At 32.7% G+C, this 22,649-nt stretch overlaps 3 protein-coding genes across 4 annotated transcripts; 2 read left to right on the forward strand and 1 right to left on the reverse strand.

Moving 5' to 3' along the window:
* Positions 1–1,518: 1,518 nt before the first annotated feature.
* On the reverse strand, positions 1,519–7,088 carry CMT3 (chromomethylase 3). The gene is made up of 21 exons (NM_105645.4): positions 6,705–7,088; positions 6,538–6,575; positions 6,318–6,420; positions 5,696–5,803; positions 5,490–5,609; positions 5,287–5,386; positions 4,967–5,175; positions 4,811–4,876; positions 4,477–4,734; positions 4,326–4,384; positions 4,177–4,243; positions 3,615–3,944; positions 3,469–3,537; positions 3,313–3,399; positions 3,137–3,224; positions 2,914–3,029; positions 2,703–2,807; positions 2,580–2,623; positions 2,414–2,483; positions 2,157–2,260; positions 1,519–2,059 (listed from the first exon to the last, which is right to left on the reverse strand). The coding sequence occupies exons 1-21, from the start codon at positions 6,918–6,920 to the stop codon at positions 1,897–1,899; spliced, it is 2,520 nt and encodes an 839-aa protein (NP_177135.1). The 5' UTR covers positions 6,921–7,088; the 3' UTR covers positions 1,519–1,896.
* Positions 7,089–12,188: 5,100 nt separating this feature from the next.
* On the forward strand, positions 12,189–14,182 carry ATHB13 (Homeobox-leucine zipper protein family). The gene is made up of 3 exons (NM_105646.3): positions 12,189–12,702; positions 12,784–13,166; positions 13,501–14,182. The coding sequence occupies exons 1-3, from the start codon at positions 12,567–12,569 to the stop codon at positions 13,864–13,866; spliced, it is 885 nt and encodes a 294-aa protein (NP_177136.1). The 5' UTR covers positions 12,189–12,566; the 3' UTR covers positions 13,867–14,182.
* A 5,810-nt stretch (positions 14,183–19,992) lies between these two features.
* AT1G69790 (Protein kinase superfamily protein) lies at positions 19,993–22,414 on the forward strand. Of its 2 annotated transcripts, NM_105647.6 has the most exons (5): positions 19,993–20,296; positions 20,475–20,824; positions 20,905–21,040; positions 21,139–21,269; positions 21,731–22,414. In NM_105647.6, exons 1-5 carry the CDS (start codon positions 20,239–20,241, stop codon positions 22,217–22,219), a joined length of 1,164 nt encoding a protein of 387 aa, NP_177137.2. In that variant the 5' UTR covers positions 19,993–20,238; the 3' UTR covers positions 22,220–22,414. The 2 variants fall into 2 exon arrangements, with proteins under 2 accessions (NP_177137.2, NP_001323365.1); NM_001334426.1 differs by lacking the exon at positions 19,993–20,296 and having other exon boundaries at positions 20,401–20,824.
* The last annotated feature ends 235 nt before the right edge of the window (positions 22,415–22,649 follow it).

A 22,649-nucleotide genomic window follows, 5' to 3' on the forward strand; every position in this document is an offset into this window, starting at 1 on the left:
AATTTAATGCTTACACTGATCTTTTTAGGAGAAAAATCATACAACTTGAGAGTAGGAACGAAGGCAAGGCATTGTTGGTGACTCAACCACTTGAGCAAAACTCCACACGCCTTTCCTTTTTGTTTTGGATTTTTGCGCTGTTCGGATTAACAGGGACTTGCCAACGTACAATAAACATTCAAATACATTAGTTTTTAAATAAGCCAGAATAAAATGTGATAACTAAACAATCATACCGTACGTGTCTCGTTTGTTTTTTTTGGTTACCAAAATGCCAAATAGAACAAGTAAATATTAATTTAAAGAACGATGAATGAATCTATTTGTTTTTATATAATTATTACTCCATATATTTTAAGTTTATTTTTTTAAGGTATAAACACACATATTGGATAATTTCTTATTAATTCTTTCAAAAATATTATTTTTATTTAACCAATCATGGAAAAAACAGGAGAATATAAATTGTAACAAGTTATCAAATACATTTAAAATTGTATAGAAACTAGCAAAACATCTTATAAATGAAACAAAATAAAATGGCTTTAAAACATCTTATATTTTGAAATAGTGAGTATACTTTTTGTGAATATGAAGACATGATGGGAAGTTGAATAGATTATCATGAAGTTTTTGTTGTCATATATGTATAGATTCAGATTTAAACTTGTTAAACATCATCAACTCATTGAATTAAAGATAGATAATTAGTTCAGATCCATATAAAAGGAGATCGGTCAATTTATTGGAAGAAACTATTGCATACAACCACTAATTTGATTATATCCGAGAAAGATACAAAAGGGACGTCCACGTCTGTCCGAGTCATTCAATCTATTTTTATTAGTTACATAAACTCAACATATAACGTGATATTTTCACTTTCTTTAGCCTAAAATTCAGACTAGTATTTAAAACTAGTGATTAGGCCATAAGATCTATAATTAGGTGAAGATAATATATTAATGGACATTAACATATTGATAGGAACTAGGTATCCGTTTTATTACAATCTTCACACTATCAATATTATAGCGTGTTGGATTTAACTAGGAAGTTCTCGGAAAGTAAAGTAATATAACTAATCAACTTAATCGATGATGCATTTGTATTATTAATAGACCATGCCCGACAATAACGACGATGTTCGAGTAGTGGACCATTCTTGTATTCTATGCAATTTGATTAACTAGTGAGTGTTATATTATAGTCTTTTCTATGATCCATAAACATTGGTTTGTTCTCTATTCTAGTAAAAGTATTTGTTTTACTTCAAGTCTTTAACAATTCTGCTAACTTATTACTTTGATGCTTATTTTTGTATGGTTTTATTCATTCTTAATAACAATTTACCACATCGAAAAAGGAATGTATAGCGTTTTATGTAGAATTGTAAGTTAATGAATTCAAGTACGTTAGGCCAAAAACTTTTTTCCCGCTTAAGAATGTATAGTGTGTTTTATGTAGAATTGAAAGTTACTGAATTGAAAAAGATAGGGTACAGTTAATAATAGGCCTAACTTGAATTCATTCATAAGAGGCACAAAATGTTTACCAAAACAGATCACATTTGCAGTTCGGCCTATTATTAAATGGACCATATCTTAAAAGGCACAAAGTTTTTGTAGCCGAACGAATCCAACATTGCCTTTAATCAAGAAACAGTAATAAAACCGAACCGAAGATGAGTTCTCTTCTTAGACAAAAAGAACGAGAATCCCACAAATCCATAACATCTGATTAAAACAAAGTTACCAGAAATTCAGAGTTGCTAAACTTGAAAGTCGTGAAACTTAAACAAAACAAATCCAAATTCCGCAGCAAATGGTCTAAAGATAAATCCTAGGAAAACAATGAATAGAAGATAAATCGAAAAATGCGATGAATCAACAGTGTTCATGCAAGCTCGGAAGGAAGAGTTGGCTTCATGAATGCAAAACCTTCAGGCAGAGTAAGAAGTGGATCTTTCCCAACTGCGAGTCCCTGGAAAGCTGTTCCCAAAGCATATCCAAGGGCCTTCGCTACTGGCACAGCTACAGCGTTACCTACTTGAATGTACCTGAAAAACAGAAATTATGTAAGATTAGTCTTAAGAACTATAGCAGCAATAAATCCACCAAGAACACACATAAACTCAAGGTCTTAACAATACTCACTTCTGTTTGGGTGGGCCAAAGAGTTTGTAGTCATCAGGAAAGCCTTGGAGTCTCGCATTTTCTCGAATGGATAAAACCCGATTTTGCTCTGGATGAATGATCACCTGCAATCAATCACCAGCAACATCAAACAATTATACTCTTTAAGTTGGTTCCAGTGTAACATGCATACTAATAAATCTATGCAAACCTAGAACACTAGAATAACAACTAGCCAAAATTCAGAACAAATACTTGATTGTCATGAGAGGTCTCACCTGGTTGTGGGGTTCTGCCCGTGTGACAACAGTGGGGACAATTTCGTCCCACCAAAGACGACCAAAAGGTCTGGAAACAGCGAAGGGCTTAAGTCAATTTCCATAACAGAAAACAATAGTCAAATACAGAATTTTCAGAGACGAAGAAAAGAGAATTAAAACTCACTTGCATGATTTCCCATCGACATATGTTAAGGCATAATCGGGAACCTGTTTGAATAACATAGCCAGCCAATCAGGAGAAAAGTAACTTGATATGAGACCAAAAAAAAGAGATGATCATTCTTACCAATGTTTTTCCAGATTCAAGTTTGACCCTTTCCTTTCCCTCTTCCAACTTGACTACATTACCAGGTCCAACAATAACACCAGGAAAGTCCCTAAAATTCGCTCCCTGATACCAAAAGATGTTTTGAAATAATCAGAATATTCCTAGACACTAAAACAGACCAGAGCCAAAAAAATATATGATCGTCAATCGAGTATAAAGAAAGTTGTACCTTTCTCTTGGGGACCTGACAAACCCGTTCATAGTCATTTATATTAAGATTAAGAGGGTGATGATCATATAAGACATGCTTTTTGGACTTGGACTTTGATTGTGAACCTGACGCTTCTGTTGAAAAAATTCAGAAACAATTTGTTAATGAACATCAGTTGCCATAATAGTTGTCAAATATATGTTTTTACACTGTTTGCCCAAAAAAATAATAAGAATCTTACCATCCTTTCTCAATCTGATGAACTTTTGAAATGGCGTTGTGGGATCTTTGTCATATGTAATCTCGTCTCTTTTTTCACTGTTGGCAACCTAATACAAAAACATAGGAAGTAAGAAAATATTCAAGACAAACTGTACCTAATTTTAGTCAAAATTTGCTAAAAACATCAATACTTACTGCAGGAAGATCAGAAATCACATCCTTCAACAAAAGCTTGTCTGCTAACTTCACAGTATGTCCTTCATCATAGGCTACTATGTTTCCCTGCATTAGTTACAAATAAATATGAGAATTTGCTAAAACAAATTGAAAGGTACTAATATACCAGTTTACCTGAAACTCCTTGACAATATTTCCTCTATGAACTAGATCATGTGTTGGAAGTGGGAACTGCGGAATTATCTGAAACAGAAAGATACAAATTAAGAACAGCATCTATTCATTAATATAAAACAAAGAGAAAACATTAAGAATTTTACCTCACTAGGGAGTGCACCCCATAGAAAGAACCTCAAACGAAACTGAGCAAGCCCATAAGCTCCAGCTGCCATCATTCCATTCCTCACTTGGTAATTCATCTGTAGAAGGCGTCCAACAGCAAACCGTGCAAGATAGCCCTTAGCCATCTTCAGCATGTCAACGACGTTTTCCATCAAAACGAACTTAGGCTTCAAATATTCTACAATGTTCATATACACCAAAAGCTGCTTGTTTTTCTGATCTTCTAGAGGGTCCAATAAGTTCCTGAAGCGGTTGTGACCACTGATTCCTTGGCATGGTGGCCCACCGCAGACAACATCAACACCTCCCTAAACATCAACAACATATAAACAATGTCAGGATATTGCTCTAAACATCAACTGTTCTGTGACTAAATCTATCACCCCTCAACAATTAACTGACGCAGAACAACATAAGACCCATAGAACTTATCACATACAATAACTTAGATTATTGGCTTTTAGATTAAATATCTGAAAATTATGCACTAGCTTCAGAAGTTTAAGGAAAGCAAAAGAATCAGGTATAAAAAATACATACTGGTAACGGAAGGATGCCAGATTTATATCCAAGTTTAACGAACTCTTCAATTTTACCCCGGCAATTACTGTTCAAGGACAAATTTAGAGATTTTAACAACGCATTAACATATATAACTTTAATGCAAACATTCTTAATGTTTTGCTCACCTGAGTCCTTCAATAGGCTCCCATGTATCATGAGAATCATCATAATTCAGCCACCTTACCTATTATATCAAAACACCAGAGATGATTAACTATATAACAAGGCTAAACCATGAGATGTAATGTGAAATTTGTACAAGCAGAGCAACAATACCTTCAAATAAAGTCCACGTTTCAATAACTTTTTAGGGACTCCGAAGGAAATACCAACAATCTTGTCAACAGTAAAAACTTCTCCATCATCTTCATTTTCACTCTCCTCGCTGACATCTTCATTGTCCTCAACATTATTCAAACCGTGAAGGTTGGCATATTCTTCTGAATTTGGACTATTTCTCAAAGAGAAATGAATGCATAGCTTCTCCCACTCCTTAAGCAGAAACAAGAAATCTTCTGCGGTCATGTTTCTCACCTAAAATGAAATGATTTAGGCTCTTGAGAATTTCTGTAGTCAATCGAATTGGGAGAAAGGAAAACTAAAAACTTACGTTTGTCTCTGGGTGGTTATGCTGCAAGCTTTTACATGCATGTGCATTCATGTCAACAGCCCATTTCTTGAGAATCATTTTAAAAAAAAAGCAAAAGTTAAGCATTGAGAGATTAAACAAATCTGAGAAGATTATTAGCAAGCAAAAATGACTCACAGTGACGAGGTTCAAACCAGACAGTTGTGCACCCATGCACAACCCTGTCGACATAGCTCCACAGCCGGAGTAAAGGTCAAGCAAAGTTGCCTTTTTGTGACCTTCTGTTTCTTGAGAACATTCTCCAATCTCTGATATGGCAGCAGCTCCTTCTCTTATATCAGTATCACTGGATATTGTTGAACTTTCACTTATAGCCATCATGGTTTCTGCACAATTGAAAGATCTGTAAATGCTTAGTTATCTTCAAAAACTGCAGCATTTTATCTAATCCAGTTGGCAGTTTCTAAACTTGAAGATCAATTGTTAAAAGCACTAACCTTGTTGTATAGCTTCAAATGTATCGTAAGGCAAGAAATAGTTCATGTCACAGAAAAAGTCACAGTTTTCTGTTGCAGGGATAGTCTCTTTAGTATTTTCCTGGCATGAGAAACAAAAATAAGTTCAGTATCAATGGAAGATTGTACTAAGATACTGTATACCAAAAGCATACACTACAAGTAACAGTGAAGTAAGAACATACATTCAAGGGAATCATCAAAATGTTCAGCTTCTTTTCAAGTAATCCCAATTCATTTGTATCTTGTATCTCAGAGAAAAACACACGCTTTTTCTTGATCAGAATCTCGAACTCTTTCATTACCTGAAAGTTAAGAATAGAAAAAAAACTTCAGACAATTCAACATAGATTAAAGAGAAAGTGAAGAAGAAGATTTTTTTTATTCTTACAGTATCAGAAGGTCTATAAAACCACCGAGCCGTGAAATACAGTTTCCCATTAGCCCCTTCAAACATTTCAATGATTTTACAAATGAAGGGATCCTTTCCCTCACCAGACTGCACAAAAATTACAAAACTCAGTTGTTAAAAACAGAAGTTATATATGGTAAAGCATCTACCTACGCTGTACGAAAAACATAAAACAACATGATAAACGTTCATATAGCCAATGCATAATATGCAATGCCAGTCTAAATAACAATCAGCTAGTTATTGTTACAGATGAGAACTCAGCTTCGAAAGGTAACTACTATCATAAGGACTTGGAGATATACAAAGCATGACAAACAGAGACAATGCACAAATATTTATTGCGGACAGTTGATAGTGGTGAGGGAGGAGAATGTGATCAACTTTGGTTAATTATTTACCCTACACATCAAAATTTTCTACACAGTAAAACCATGTTGGCACATTAAAAAAGTGGTAAAACCTCAATAGTCATCAAACTCAAACACCAAGAAACACAATGTCATGCACATTCTCCTCTCTAACTCATTTTCTTCAATGTACCACATAAATCTACGCTTTAAAATGTAACAAATGCAATTTAGACGTAATAGAGTCATACCTGTACATAAGCATCATCATTCAGCTCATATATCTGACGCTCATCAACAATCGCACGTCTATAATGGCATCGAGCACGAATGATCTCAACTTTTTCGTCATCCCTACAAAACGAATTCACTTAATCAACTATTTACGAAACAAAAAACATTTCTAATCAAACAAAAGTAAAGCCTCTCAATCTGACTATACACAAGAACCAAAGGATTCAAGGAACTTACTTCGTCTTCTTTCTTGACGAAGCCTTAGGTGGCTGTACCTGAAACAAAACAAACAAAAAATCCTTCAGAAATCAACAGATCTGCAACAAATCTCAGCAAATTTCAACTAGATCTAACTATTTCATACACAAACACCCAAAATTCCAGTTTCCGATGTATGAAATTACCTCAATCGGTTTGTATCTGTCAGGCCAGGTACTCTTCGCTTCAGATTCTGGAATTGGCTCGTCTAGAAACCTCGCAACATGCTTTTCCCCTTCCTCGACCACTGTCACCGGCTCTTCTTTCACCGTCTTAGCTCGCTTAGGAGCTCTCTTCTTCGGTTTGGGAATGGATTTGGTAGTGTCATCCTTTGTCGCAGGTCTCTTTCGCTTCGGCGCCATGATTGAGTCAGAGAATCGAAGGAAGCTAAAGAGACGAAGGAAGATAAAGAGACGAAATGAAACCCTAGGAAGCGGGGGTGTGACGAGTGTGAGGACTAAATAATCTGAGATTGAGGGCGAAATAAGCGCGTCACATAAGCGCCAAAGTGATGGGTTTCGAAATTTTCGTGGAATTGTTTTATTTTTATAATGAATTTAAAACGTTTGGGCCTAATAAAAGTTTTGAGGCCCATCTCTTTCTCTCGCTATAATGAGTACACAAATGTCAAAAAAATTAGTAGAAAAGTTTTTTCTTTCTATATCTATCTATGATTTTAGTAAATGTGTTAGTGTGAATTTAATTTCGTTTGGAATTCTTCCCACAATCTTAGCTATCTATGATTTGTTTTTAATAAATGTTAAAAGATTACACAAATGGGTTCATTCCCGGGGTAGTCAACATCGACTCTACGAAAGATCTAATCATTTTTGGACAATTTCAGAATTTTTTTTAGCACTCTCCCTTTCTTACACATGAAGCACAAGTTGTAAAAAAGTATATGTTTTTTTTGAATATAATTTGACATTACATTAAAAAAAAAAAAAAAAAGATTACACAAATGTTCAGTTTTTAATAAATTATCACTTTCTATATTGGTTTGGAATTATTCCCACAATCTTAGTGATCAGGTCAATTTTGTATATATTTCCAGAAATAAACATATCAGAAAGAAAAAAAGTTACATTTCTAAATGACTCGCATTAAAGATGATGTTACACAAATGTTATTAGACATTATTTATTTTCCATATTTGTATATGATTTGTAACTATGTGTTTTGGATTTGAATAAATTCCCACAATCTTAGTGATCATATCAAATTTGTAGATCTTTCCAGATATAAACATATTGAATTATTCAAACACAATCGTATCCTATCTCCATGATTCTTTTATTTAATCCTACCAACATCAAGACTAGTAGTAAATTAGTTACTCGGTTACTCCACAAACGGCGTGGCGCGTAAGATAAAACTTTAGTGTGTAACGATGGAAATCTTTATGGAATTACACATTCCTATCAAAATTTTTTTTGTGTGGATAAAACTCCTATACACTTGGAACGACTAAACAACAAACCGAACGTGTGATCGTAATCTTGTTCATAATAAAAAAAAAAAAAACGTGCAAACGTGAAATGGTAACATGAAGGAGAACATGATACTCTTATTAGCTCCTTTATTCCAGGAAATCGAGCAGTGACATTATTTGCAAATAACTGAAATTTAAAGAAGAAAATACGTTAATCTCATCACTATTAGACCTGAAAATTACTCTAACTAGTAACTACTAATTACAATAACTTTTATATATATCCAACAAGGCAACAATATAAGTTTATATATGGACGTGTGTATAATTGTGTCCTTAAATATATTAGATTGAAGGCATATTAATGACGAGTGAATGAAAGAGAAGTGTACAAGAATAGAATAATATGGATGTCGAAATGAGAAGTAGCCTTTGTCGTGATGGCTGAAATTAGCCCAACTTTTGGGCCTTATTTCTTGTCATGGGTCCACTATGTCTTCTTTGCTGTATTTACATGTTTGTGTTTTGCAACATATGAACACCACCCTTTTCTCCAAAACTAGGAAAACATATATCAATTAATGTATTTCAAGTATTGACGTAAATTTTCTTTTTAAAATAATGAATACGAATGACATAATCATAGAGGATTTATGCAAGTGTTTGTATTAGTAGTGTCTCTGTATCACCATCTTGATCTAAAACATGTAGAATGCATATAGGCCTGAATAAAAAACAATAAACATGCATCACACACGCACACGTATATATATATTTATGTCTAAGTTTTTCATATATAAAGTATTTTACACTATGCAGCTAGTTCGCTAGGACTAGGAGTGGTGTGACACGAGAGGAGGGACATATTGTGACTTCTTGAAAACTACGTTGTTGGACTTTCCTGACTTTCATGTTGAGGTTTTGGGCGAGACATTTCCATTTGGATAAACAGTAATCGAAACATATGCTTTTATAGTGTCTGAAATAGATACGTCAAAGTTGGGTGATCATACCGAAAAAAAAAAACGACTATACAAGTTTTCCAAATTCGCTAGCAACTTGTAAGACTAGCCTTTAAATTCACATATCTAATCATACGCTATATTTCACTTCTTGATGATAAGAGTGCACATATATCGCGTCTAGTCAATCTTGTGAAGAATGGATCATAACAGTAAACAATATGAAGTATGGATAAAATCATACAACGTCGCTCAATCACCGCAAGTGATCTTTAGATTGATTGACCGTGCGATCTGTACCACACCGAATGTAATATAATGTATGAAATTTTTTTTTGTTAAGTTCTTCGAATGGATTAAAATGTATCTAGATGTTTACATCTTTTATGTTTTGCCAATAAATATAATATATACTTGAGTACTAAAAATAATTAGTTGAAATTAACAATTTTTACTCGTCTTCTAAAAACCAGATTGTTTATAACTTCTTTAATTTCTCTTTCCTTACCAAAAAAAAAAATAACTTTTTGGGTCATTCACATTCCATACAAAATAAAAATTAAATCATACTCATTCAATAAATATTCGGGTATTTGTGAAGCTATATGTATGCATGGATAAGTAAAAGTACTTTGATACAAAAGTTTTGATTGCAGAACGGCACGATGTGATGCGTGAAATGTCAGTTAGAGACGGATAAGTAGTCTCAAAGTAATGAATAGTAGTCTAATCGAAAGTGAAAATGAACGTTAAAATGTTAATAATTATGTGGTTGATGATGTTAGAGTAAACATCATCGATGAATACGGCACAAGGGATGTTGGGAAGAGAAATTAAGAAAATAATAAAATAAAATAAAAAGAAAGATTGATTATGGAAAGGAATGGAAGAGGAAAGGAGGGAGAGACAAGATAGAACAGCTCTTATGTGGGGTTAATCAAATAGTAGTTTTGTTTGGTTTTTTCCTTAACCTAAGTACCCCACGCACCATCTTTATACGTCTGTCTATGCATGCATATACACACGCACATATGCATTCATGTGTACATAAGCTATCTAACATATAACAGGTCTGTTATATATATGAACTTTAAATAAATGGAAAACAACAAAAGGGTTTTAAGAAATTGCATCATTAGATTTTATATTTGTAACTCTCTAATATAATGCATTTGGAATTTTTTGCATCACTTCCATTTGATATGATACCAATCAATCGGCCAACATAGCACGAGAAACCCTTCTCTCTTAGCGAGAATTTTACTTTTGTGATACTTATTGATTATTCCTATTATTGTTATTTTGCTAATTGTATAACTTTTTTGTAATTGGTCAATCAATATTACTCTACATATATACATATAGCATTACCAGTAGTCAATTGATTTCTTGTTTCGTTTTGGTATCTGTCTTGCGGTTGATAGGTTAGGTCAAAGCTAATAGGTTTGATGAGATCAGATTTGATGTACCATGATTCTCATAGACATGATCTAGAATTTCAAATACATGTTACAAGATTGTTGATCATGGACATACGTATAATCCATGCTTTTGTATATATTGTAAGTCTATTTACAGTTTCAATATAATTTTTTCGTTTAAACGCTATTTTGAGATGGTGATTGCTTTTCCATTCTATTTCAGACCAAATTTCAATTATGTTTGGACCGATCATACTTTTTAGACTTATTGAACTTTAATTTCATACAAAAATGATGAATTCTAAATAAAAACGAAGTAACAATACATATAGAGAAATTCTACACTACTATATTTTGTTAGTTTAATTTCTACTTTTTCACCTTTTTAGCGATAGACTTTAGCAGTTACCTATAAAGATTAACTATATACGTTCCATATTCTGAACTAAAAGATTAAACTAAGGTTCTGAATGAAGACCGTATTAGATAAGGTGGGTGGTGTAAGACGGACACCTAAAATAATATATTTTCTTATGAACTCTGATGTTATTCTGACTGCCTTGATCTTTCCAATTCACCCGCAATCGTTTTTATTTGAAGAATGAAAACGAACAAATTTAAAGTAACTATATATCCGACTAAAAAAAAAATCACAGTTATACTATGGTTTACAAGTGCAGCTATTATCTTCTTCTTTTGTTAAATATTTCAATCTTCCTTTTTCACATCAAAATAATCAAAACTAGCATCATAGAACATCTGAAAATCAATAATATCACTTCTCTCTTCTTCCCACAAAAAATAAAATAAAATTATGTACAATCCCTAGATCCACAGGTCTAGGTCAATCCATGTAGACACAATACGATTATTTGATGGGTCTATATATAGTCCATACGTACTAGCGTGATTAAATAGGATCAACATTGGACCCATTCACTATCCAGCTTCGTCCCTACCCCAATATCACTACATCATTATATATATGAAATTAATTTACATCAATAGAAGTATGAAAGGCGTTAGTTAGCTACTTATTACATATGTTCTCAGCCTATGCAAATGATTTAGCGAAAAATAAATTGTAAATTAAGTTCTTTAGAAATAAATTTAGATGATAAAAAGAGAGAGAGAGACACAACTTTGATAGTTATGATTTAAGATGAGAATTGGACTTACAAAAAAAAGGACAAATCTAATAAAAGAAAAAGTTATTAGATAAAATTTAAAGGACAAGTATGATGAGTGAGAGAGAACACCTCTCTGCATGTCTCTCCCAAGGGGAAAAAGAAGAGTCCTTTCTCTTCTTACCATTTTGATTATCATCTCTTCATTTTCCACTTTGTACGCAAGCTAAACCCCCTTGTAATTTGCTTCCTTTTTTCATTTTCAACAATATTTAGGATTATGCCAATTTGATATGAGTAATAACACAACGAAAACACTAAGATTACATGTTTTGGTCAATTCTACGATTTTTAATCTGCAATTACATTTATTTATTTTTTAACCCCATTTTTTTTGTTCTATCTCCAACTAAAAGTAGATATTACACCTCAATATCATATTCAAAGTTCAAACTGTGTCTTTTGTTGTGGTCTGATGCAAATTTTATTTATAGATGAATCTCAGCGCACCACACAATAATCCACTATCCTAAAGACTAAAGAGTAAGTATATACCAGGGTAAATTAAATTGGATCCCACTTTTACTTGGAAGCCAACAATGGTTAAAAAAATATCTATCTATAAACGATTGTCGAAAATGAAGATAAAATTGGAGTTAATAATTATATATACTTTGGCTTAACGTAAATGAAGTTTAAGCTTGTATTTGATCGTGTTATTTTTATTTTTTTTAACGAGAGAATCAATTGAGTGCGTCTCTTTCTCTTCTCAGCTCATATGTCCTCTCTCTCTCTCTCTCAGCCTTTCTATATAAAACGAAATAAAGAAGAAATTAAATACCAGAAGTGGTATAGTCTAGGCCGATACATTTCACTATCTCTCTCTCTTTTGTTTTTCCTCTTCTTCTTTTTTTCCATTTGATTTCAAACTCTCACACAAAGAGCTTCAGATTTATAAGACCATGATAATGGCTTTAAGACAAAGATTGGCAAGAAGAAAAAACTAAAGAGAAACGACCAAAATCTCAAGCAAACAGTACTAACTTCTGTTGCAAAACAGAAGAAGATGTCTTGTAATAATGGAATGTCTTTTTTCCCTTCAAATTTCATGATCCAAACCTCTTACGAAGATGATCATCCTCATCAATCTCCATCTCTTGCTCCTCTTCTTCCTTCTTGCTCTCTACCTCAAGATCTCCATGGTATATATACATAAACTTCCACACACATCTCCTCTGTTTTCTCTCTATCTCTTTCTAATGCTCTGTTCTGTTCTGTTTCAGGATTTGCTTCGTTTCTAGGTAAGAGATCTCCAATGGAAGGGTGTTGTGATTTAGAAACAGGGAACAATATGAATGGAGAAGAGGATTATTCAGATGATGGGTCACAAATGGGAGAGAAGAAGAGGAGATTGAACATGGAACAAGTGAAGACACTAGAGAAGAACTTTGAGCTTGGAAACAAACTTGAACCAGAGAGGAAAATGCAGCTAGCTCGTGCCTTAGGTTTGCAACCAAGACAGATCGCGATTTGGTTTCAAAATCGAAGAGCTCGTTGGAAAACAAAGCAGCTAGAGAAAGATTATGATACTCTTAAACGACAGTTTGATACACTTAAAGCTGAAAATGATCTTCTTCAAACTCATAATCAGAAACTCCAAGCTGAGGTAATTAATCTCATAAATTAACAAAAAAAATCAATATGTGTTATTTTTTTTTGGGTTAATGATCAATAATTACAGTTATTTTCCATCTAAAGGATGATTTTTTTCTTTTTAAAAAAGGTTAAAAATTATATTTCTGGTTTATAATTATTTGGATCAGGAGTTGCTTTCAGGTAGGGTTAAAAAACTGGACATGATTCATGACTTTTCAGACATCATTATCTCTTTTTTTCTTCACTCTTGTCTGGAAAGAGATCTGAAAACAATAGTTTCTTTATGCTTATCACATTGTACAGTAACTCTGTTTATGTTTAAAATTTTGTCTTTAATTACGCAGATAATGGGATTAAAAAACAGAGAACAAACAGAATCAATAAATCTAAACAAAGAAACTGAAGGATCTTGCAGTAACAGAAGTGATAACAGTTCAGATAATCTCAGACTAGATATCTCAACTGCGCCGCCATCAAACGACAGTACATTAACCGGTGGCCACCCACCGCCACCACAGACAGTTGGTCGACACTTCTTCCCACCGTCGCCAGCCACCGCAACGACAACTACTACAACAATGCAGTTCTTTCAAAACTCATCTTCAGGACAGAGTATGGTTAAAGAAGAGAATAGTATCAGTAACATGTTCTGTGCAATGGATGACCATTCTGGTTTTTGGCCATGGCTTGATCAGCAACAGTACAATTGAAATTGGTCTACCTGTTTTTTTTGTTTTTGTTTTTAAAAAAATTTATATTTTTTTTTTTTGTATTTGGAATTTTGATCAGAAGAACCCATGCATGTTTTCAAAAACTGGAATCTATATCATTAGCTCACTTTGAAATCTGCAACCAAACACCACTGAGGTTTTTTGTTTACTTTTTGAGTAAATGAGATGTAAAAAAATGGGTAATATCCATTATATTATATAAAAAATAATATCATTATGGCCCAACATTTTTCTGTATGGAGAAAAATAAAATAAATTGTATATTATATAGTTTAGTCGTGGGTACTGGCACCATGTGGTCGTAGTCGTCATATTCAGAAGTGGGAAGAAATAAATGGAATAGCACAAATGAAAAGGACATTTTCCATGAAACAAATCATTATTTTTGTTTAAATCCATGAAATAAATTCTGCATATGTCATGATTTGGTCGAGCGGGTTAAAAGGACCAAAGAAAAATGATGGGACAAAATCTAAACGAGTGAAATTTGTAATCACGAGACCTTACAAAAGACGTACGATATTTAAATCTGACGATGCCGCAGACCATCAATTTCATAACCCTTCTCTTATTCTACAGTTACATTATTCATTTCACCGTGTGTGTCTTTTTTTTTTTTTTAAGAAAAAAAAATCTAACATCACTATCAGCAAATTATAGTTTGTTTTTATATTAAAAAAGACAGCAAATTAGAGTTTGGTTTGATGAAAACCTTTGTTGTCCGGTTTGATGACAATGCCATTCGTTCTCGCGCAGAAATATTGATGAGGTATCAAGTAACATATCATGCATTAAAATAATGTGTCACCGTGTAAAATAGTACTCATCTATCAATGACATATATTAAATGCATAGTCCCATTAGAAGTCTTGGTTCATCAACACAAAAATATTTTAAGAAATCAGATATCCTCAATTTCTTTAAGATAATATGGGATTTTAAGTAGAAGAGATTATAGATTTGATGAGAGTAAAAGAAGCAGCAAGAGACATTAGACGCACACAGATTCCAAGGGAGATAGAGGAAGAGGACAAAGAGAGTTGGAAGAAAGCAAGCAAACAATTTGGGGTTGGAAAGTTGTCACTCTCCTTTTTAATCGACTCTTCTCCTTTTTAACTCCTTTTCATCTTCCACATTCAAATGGCCGACACTTTTAAACTTTTGGAAATTTCTTAAAGAATTCGATGTTTCCTTTTGGTGATAAATTTGAAATCTCACTTACAATCTATGTTTATTAAAAAAAATATTGAACCAATCATTAGAAAAAATCAATTAAAATTTTAAAAGATGCTAGCGACAAAAGAATGCGACAAAATCTATAAATAAAAGTTGCTTAATACCCAAAGATGTGGAGAAACTAAGGCCAATGTTGGCTTCAACGATGTTGAACCAAAAAAATTGATCGCCATATATAAAAGCGGTTGTAGGCTAGAACACCGTTGATTTTTTCTTCTAAAGAACTAGTGGTGAATTGCCAACTTTTTAAAACCAGAGAACTGAAGTGTCGCCAGTTATAGAATCCTAAATTAGATTAAAATCAAAGGATATTTTAACTTTCATTAGATTTGAAAAATCAAAACAGTTAACATGTTCAAACCCCCATGTTGAAAATTATTGGTGTTAACCCAAAGGTCCATAAGAAAATATCTCGATACTCGGTGTTAACTAAAAAAAATACTGCAAATGATACTATGTAGCTCTAGTTCAACACGATCTCTCTAGTCTCTAAATGACTATAAGAATTCAAAACAAAACATATCAAACGAAATGCGTTGGTGCGACCCACTAGAATCACCCACTTCTTTCCTAAAGTACAATTTTCTTTTTAGCTAACCGTGTTTGGTTTGCTTTGCTTTTTTGGTTAATGGACCCTTTGTAAACTTGGATGCTTCAACTACACTTATATGCTCACTCTTATCACTTCCACGTAATATACTTATAAATTGTACAACTAGGAAATGACTTCTTGTGTGCATGTGTCTGTATGATAAAATCCTATATCATAGAATTGTACATGTGGTAAAACATTCCTTACGTTTGCTATCTAGTTATAAATGTTATTGGGTACGTATATTTTTGAACTTTTGTAGTTAAAAGCTTGTTGCCTGATTATTTCTTTTGGGATAGAATATGTCATAAGATTTCTATCCGTGCCGGTAAAAAACAAAAAAAAATCTATTAGTGGCGGACCCCAAAATTCGTTAAATACAACATAACTATTAATCCCTTTACTTTAAAATATAAGATGTTTAAGATAAAAATACAAATATTTAGATAGTTTTTTTAAAAAAAAAATATGATTTGTATTTAATAAAAACAAATCTAACCAATCATAAAAAATATTACAGCATATAAATAGTTAAAAATAATAAAAATATATTTAAATTTGTATAGAACCTTGCAAAACATCTTATAATATGAAACAAAATAAAAATGTCTCTTACATTTTGAAATAGAGAGAGTATTAATTAAAAAATAGTTATTAACTGAAATGTGAGTATCGAACATGGTTATAGTGGGTCAATACACCAAAATTTACAAGTTATGCTATAAGTTCTTTAAATTTAATAATTTATATCTTACCCCTACCTTGGTCCACTCATGATTTGAATACTTAAACATCACATATAGAAAATTATAAATATATCCTTATTAATTTTTTTTATAAGAAGTTGTTTAAACGATCGTAAATCCATACCATGAACTTTAACACACATTCCATATCCATACCATGTAGATGTTTGAAGTGGGAACTAGCTAGCCATATAAATATATCAGTTTCAAATATCTCTTTTAATCTTCATATTTCAAAGTTTCTATTGAAGTTGTAAATCTAGAGTACTTTATAATGAATGAATGGTGTGTGGACACAATTCAGAGGTCAAATCCATCAATTATGCTCAGAAGCGTAATTATATCGACACGACACTTATTCGTACAATCATCTTTAGTGGTTATATATTTTAGGAGTTCACAACGTTTTCTTATAGTCGAGAATCAAACTGAAGCAAAATATCTCTGACATGTTACGTACAAGGTTACAAGTCTAAGCTAATTCAGATGACAATTGACAGCGATAACCAGAGCGTCCAATGGAAATCAACTTCAACAATGACGTTCATCCACATAGTTATTAATACATTTTAAGTCACTATAATGATTTGTCGGTATTTAAATTTGACTACGACAAACTTTTAAATCCACTTTTCACGATTCCAAGTTAGCGTATAATTTTATAACAATCTGGATTATTGAGTCGAAGAAGATAGTAAATGACGGTTAAAAATTATAAAAAATTATACGGAAGAAGAAGCAAGCATGTGACAGAATCTGAAACCCTAGAGGAAGACACAATATTTTAAAGTTGGCGATAAAATGATGAGAGAGATTTAAATGCGCCATTATGCATTAATTAATACAAGAATCTTTATGGGATCATGTGCATTTCCTTAATCTAATCTTTTTTGGTGACAGTGTATCAGATGCCAACATGTATTTGAAACAATTTTTTATAATTATAGTATAATTGTAGTGTAGCTACGACCAAACAAAGAATTACCCGTAAAGAAGAGCTGGCTATGTGGCCATGTGCTTGGTGCTTCAATTTCCTTATAAACTACTCACTTCTAATGGAAAAATGGCTCAGAAGAATATCAACTAAAAGTAGATAAGATATATTGTCTTTAAGCTACATACAAGTTACAACGATCCATTTATTAGTGATAGCGTTATCATTTTATTTTTATACTATTGTAAATTTACTAGTAAACTATAAATGTTATATACGGAATGAACGTTTAGATATCTAATATATTTCCTCAAAGATAAACACTTTCAAAGAGATATATCCATGGAACTGGGTATTATATTTGTATATACGAACTTTACTAATAAGTAATAAGTATATTTTTATAATCGATATATACGTAGGCTATAGTGGGAAATATAAAATTCTGGGCATAAATATGGCTACTAAAATTTTAACATTAAACAATGTACACGAAATTGTTTAGAATTGTTATGTATGCTGTAAGTTCCAACGAAAAATACAAAACTATGAGCAAGATAATATATATAAATAAAAGAAACGATGATATATCATTTGTAAGCATAAGTATACATATTACTTTTCTCTTTTAGTGTTATATTAGTGTAAATAAAATATAGTGAGAAAAGGGAAAAGAGAGAGGGGATGCATGTGACTGGCACGACATGAAGGATAGTGGTTCGATGTTTGGACTTTGTTTAAGTGTTAGCAAACGATCTTTCGTTGCCATTTCACGTTGCCACATATATTTTTATTACCTTTTCATTATTTTTAATTTATTTTGTCAACGGTCGAATTACGGTATTTTATGTACACATATATGAATATATGATAATACCAAAAACTCAAGTTGGACTTTGGGACCGACTTTCGTGAGGGATCTTCCTATTGAGTGACCACTTCTAAATTGAAATCATAAATTCTATTACCAAAAAGGTCGAGACTAATGCTTAGATTGGTAGATGCATACATATTTCCCTTGATATGACATTTAAACTCTCAATCCGGCTTGATTAGCTCGAGTGAAAGAGTATCAATATATAGTTTAGTTATATATTTTAAAAAATGTTCTTGATTATATTTTATGAAAAATGGATGTTTTCTTATGAAAGTTTTAGTTTCAAATTTTGTTTGCCTTATCTTTGTTACTCGGTATATATATTCAAAGCGTGTAATTACATAGATTGATACCTTGATCGTTTGGATAGGTTAAATATGTGTGTGAATGTGCTTAGCCTTGATCGTTTGGATATGTTGTTGTATTTGCGTTAATAAAGTAGTTAAAAAAAATCTATATAACAAGAGAAAAAATGTAGGTTCTTTGAGTAGATTTGTGAAATTATTTTCCGATTGTATTGTTCACCAAATGATCCTCCACTTTATTTGTTCAAGTAAATGATCATTCTGCTAACTATAAACAAAAAAGAAATGTTCATGGGATAATATCTCTTGTCGAAAAAACAATAAAAAATTATATGAAAACTATTTTTTTTAAAATCCTATTATGTAAAATATTGTTTATTGTTTAAATAGAAACGCTAATGTCAAACGCTAAATTAGCATTCTTTTAACTTTGTTTCACACAAATTAAAAGAAAATACTGATTTTTGTGAGTTCAGTTTTTTTTTTTTTTAAACATTAAAGAAACGGTAACAGTGTTTGGACCAAACCAAAAATTGGAACGGGACAGTTTTTCCAATAACTTTTTGTGCTACTGTTCAATGTAGATGGGCTTTTAAATGTAAGGCACTATTGAGTCTGGCGTTTTCAAAGCCCAGTAGGAGAGATGTGTGATACTTTTTAGTTTTTAAAGAAAGGAAAAAGGGCTTTTGAGCTGCTAGATAGAGAAAAGTAATCGATATAAAGACGTTTGACTCAGAAAATTGCATATAAAAGTTTTGAAGCTTTGCTTGGAGGAAAAGCAACAATTCGTCTTTTTGGAGATGAGAATTGACTTCACAACGCATTTCATTGACTTTTCGTTGTAATTTGTAAACTAACCCTTACGCAATTTACTTGCAACATTCTTATAATTAACAAATATCCTATTCATATCCCTTCAAGCCTTTTCTCTCTTTATAATTTTTTTGATTATTTCCAGAAACTTGTGCGGAAAGTACGTTTTCAAGTTTGATATCTTCACATACTTTTTTTTTAAAATATGAATGAAGAACCGTACGTTGTGATCTATATATTGTAGGTTAAATTATTGTGATCCGAGTAAGTTATATCGTCACTTATCAAGAATTTTTGGTCCACATAATTTGTTCAAATGGATAGAAAGTTCATCTAATAATATCGAGTTAAACCATTTACGAAAACTGATGTTGTTCAAATTTCTATGAATTTCGGAAATCGTTGGGTGTCGGCATATTATCGATTTCATATTTGAAAATATAAATATATCGTCAATTATAAAATTTGAAACATTATAACGGATATGAAAAAGATGATCTGACATAAACTTTTGGAATTAATTACTATGCTAGAAAATTCTATGAGATTAGTAGATAGATAACTTGGAAGAAGAAAAAGGGAAAATTAGAAAATGCAGCAGACCAAAGTAGTGATAGGTGGTGCACACGTTTTTGGTGTTGACCTACGACAACGACAACGACAGACAAAAATTTATCATCATACAAAACCTTTCTTTGTCTTTATCTCATTTTGTTTTCTTAATATCCTCTGTTTCTTCTTCTAATTTTCTCTGTTTTTATTCCTTCTACTTCTGAGATCCATAAAGATTCATCTCTTATTACTTCATCGGAAAAGAAACCTCGATTTCAGTTTTCTTGATCTCTCTAATGGGGAATTGCTTGGACTCTTCTGCAAGAGTAGGTAATAGAGAAAGCACTTTTGGAGGTAAGAATCAAAACCACACTTCTCTTCTCGAATTTCGCCTTTTGAGAATTATGATGGATATTTGATAGTTGATACTAGGTTTCTTTAATTCTCTTTAATTATATAAAGCTTCTATCAAAATTTTCATTTAATTCCCAACTAAAGTTTCTACTTATGTTGGTCTCAAATTTGACAATAGGGTCATCAAGAATTTCCCGCAAACCGAATCAGTCATCTCGACTCTCAAGTCTCACCATACCTTCTTATAGCAACAATAGCTTCACTACTTCATCATGGTCAAATTTGACACCTAGAAGTGAAGGAGAGCTCTTACCATCTCCAACACTAAAGGCCTTTACATTCAACGAGCTAAAAACCGCTACTAGAAACTTCAAGCCGAATAGTATGATTGGTGAAGGCGGTTTTGGTTGTGTCTATAAGGGTTGGATCGGTGAACGCTCGTTGTCACCTTCGAAACCAGGGTCCGGTATGGTTGTTGCAGTCAAGAAACTTAAATCAGAAGGGTTTCAAGGACACAAAGAGTGGTTGGTAAGTTCATCATCCTTGATCTATAGAAACAAAAATTTGTAGTCAAATGAAATAATAAAAGTGTTGGTGGGTTTTTTTAGACTGAGGTTCATTATCTTGGGAGACTTCATCATATGAATCTTGTGAAGCTAATTGGATATTGCTTAGAGGGAGAGAAAAGACTTTTGGTTTACGAGTACATGCCTAAAGGAAGCCTGGAGAACCATCTATTTCGAAGTAAGTAAGGATCGATTTGGGCTGAGCTAGAGTTACATTCAAGTTATCCTATATTGACTATCGGGAGTTTTTCATTTTTGGTGGTTTTGCTTGTGTAGGAGGCGCAGAGCCAATTCCGTGGAAGACTAGGATGAAAGTAGCTTTTAGCGCAGCGAGAGGACTATCTTTCCTCCACGAAGCTAAAGTCATATACCGAGACTTCAAGGCCTCTAATATTCTACTTGATGTGGTACGCCATCTACTATCAATGCTTGTCCATATTTTATTTAGGAAGTTGTTAAAGCAAAAGAAAATAGAAAGCTCCACTTTATTAAATCTAGAGTAGTATACTAATATATGAAAGATATGAATCATTTTCCTCATTGCCAGTTGGTTTTGAGTTAAAAATTCATAAATCCGAATATAGTATTAAGTTCTAGTTTGACCGAAGTAGATTATTTGTCGAGTTTAGAGCGTGCTTTGATTCGAGATTCGTCAAAGAGCCATCATCTCATTACGACTAAAATATAAATGAAAAAGCACTCCAATGGAAAATAGTGAAATTAGAATTCTAAACATATAATTTCTAAACAAATACGTAAGTCTATATAGAAAAAAGTAAAAACCGAGTTTTCTTGCCACTTACGGACGTGTACACTAGAAATATATAACATTGATTCCCAAAATCTTAAAATCGTCTTGTAAATGCAGGATTTCAATGCAAAGCTATCTGATTTTGGGTTGGCAAAAGCTGGACCAACAGGAGATAGAACGCATGTGACAACTCAAGTGATAGGCACACAAGGGTACGCAGCTCCGGAATACATAGCAACCGGCCGGTTAACCTCCAAGAGTGATGTCTATAGCTTTGGAGTGGTGTTGCTCGAACTACTCTCGGGTCGTCCCACCCTAGACAAATCGAAAGTAGGAGTGGAACGTAACCTGGTGGATTGGGCAATACCTTATTTGGTGGACAGAAGAAAAGTGTTTAGAATAATGGACACAAAGCTTGGAGGACAGTACCCTCACAAAGGGGCTTGTGCAGCTGCCAACATCGCATTGCGGTGTCTCAATACCGAACCTAAGCTCAGACCGGATATGGCTGATGTCTTATCCACTTTACAACAGCTTGAGACTTCTTCAAAAAAGATGGGTTCTACTCAAAATATAGTCATGTCTCCTTCATCTCATATGTCGTAGTATAACAAGGTTCGAGATATTTCTGCGTTTAAGGTGGGAAGTAGGAGATCTAAGGACCCTTTTGAGTCTGATTATATACTTTTGCATAGTGTGTTAATAGTTTGGTACTTTCTCTTAAGATTATAGAATGTCTGGTTGAAATGTAGATGTATATATTATGGAAAAGCCAATGTCATTTAATATCTTGAATTCCTATTTTATATAATTAACCTTTAGTTAGTTTAATAGTATAATTAGTAATTAAGAAATAATAATGTTAGTAGGAAAATTTATTGGCAATTAAATGATTGAATTGCATTGGTTTACCAGCAATTTAACACCATTTTTGTTAAAGTTTATAAACGATTACGTTTAAGATCAAATCATCACTTAGTGGTATATCATATTTTATTCTCTACGAAAACCTTTGCACAATACACAATCTCTTCAT

Source organism: Arabidopsis thaliana (assembly GCF_000001735.4).
Source record: "Arabidopsis thaliana chromosome 1 sequence".
NCBI classification, from domain to species: Eukaryota; Viridiplantae; Streptophyta; class Magnoliopsida; order Brassicales; family Brassicaceae; genus Arabidopsis; species Arabidopsis thaliana.

Excerpts from the sequence above, each read along its gene's own strand:
- AT1G69790 (NM_105647.6), top strand. The coding sequence starts at position 20,239 with ATGGGGAATTGCTTGGACTCTTCTGCAAGAGTAGGTAATAGAGAAAGC. Across the intron at positions 21,041-21,138 it reads GGAGAACCATCTATTTCGAA|GAGGCGCAGAGCCAATTCCG; the intron begins GTAAGTAAGGAT and ends TTGCTTGTGTAG. Across the intron at positions 21,270-21,730 it reads CTAATATTCTACTTGATGTG|GATTTCAATGCAAAGCTATC; the intron begins GTACGCCATCTA and ends TTGTAAATGCAG.
- CMT3 (NM_105645.4), bottom strand. The coding sequence starts at position 6,920 with ATGGCGCCGAAGCGAAAGAGACCTGCGACAAAGGATGACACTACCAAA. Across the intron at positions 5,387-5,489 it reads TTTTGATGATTCCCTTGAAT|GAAAATACTAAAGAGACTAT; the intron begins GTATGTTCTTAC and ends TTCTCATGCCAG. Across the intron at positions 4,735-4,810 it reads ATAACCACCCAGAGACAAAC|GTGAGAAACATGACCGCAGA; the intron begins GTAAGTTTTTAG and ends ATTTCATTTTAG.
- ATHB13 (NM_105646.3), top strand. The coding sequence starts at position 12,567 with ATGTCTTGTAATAATGGAATGTCTTTTTTCCCTTCAAATTTCATGATC. Across the intron at positions 12,703-12,783 it reads TCTACCTCAAGATCTCCATG|GATTTGCTTCGTTTCTAGGT; the intron begins GTATATATACAT and ends GTTCTGTTTCAG. Across the intron at positions 13,167-13,500 it reads ATCAGAAACTCCAAGCTGAG|ATAATGGGATTAAAAAACAG; the intron begins GTAATTAATCTC and ends TTAATTACGCAG.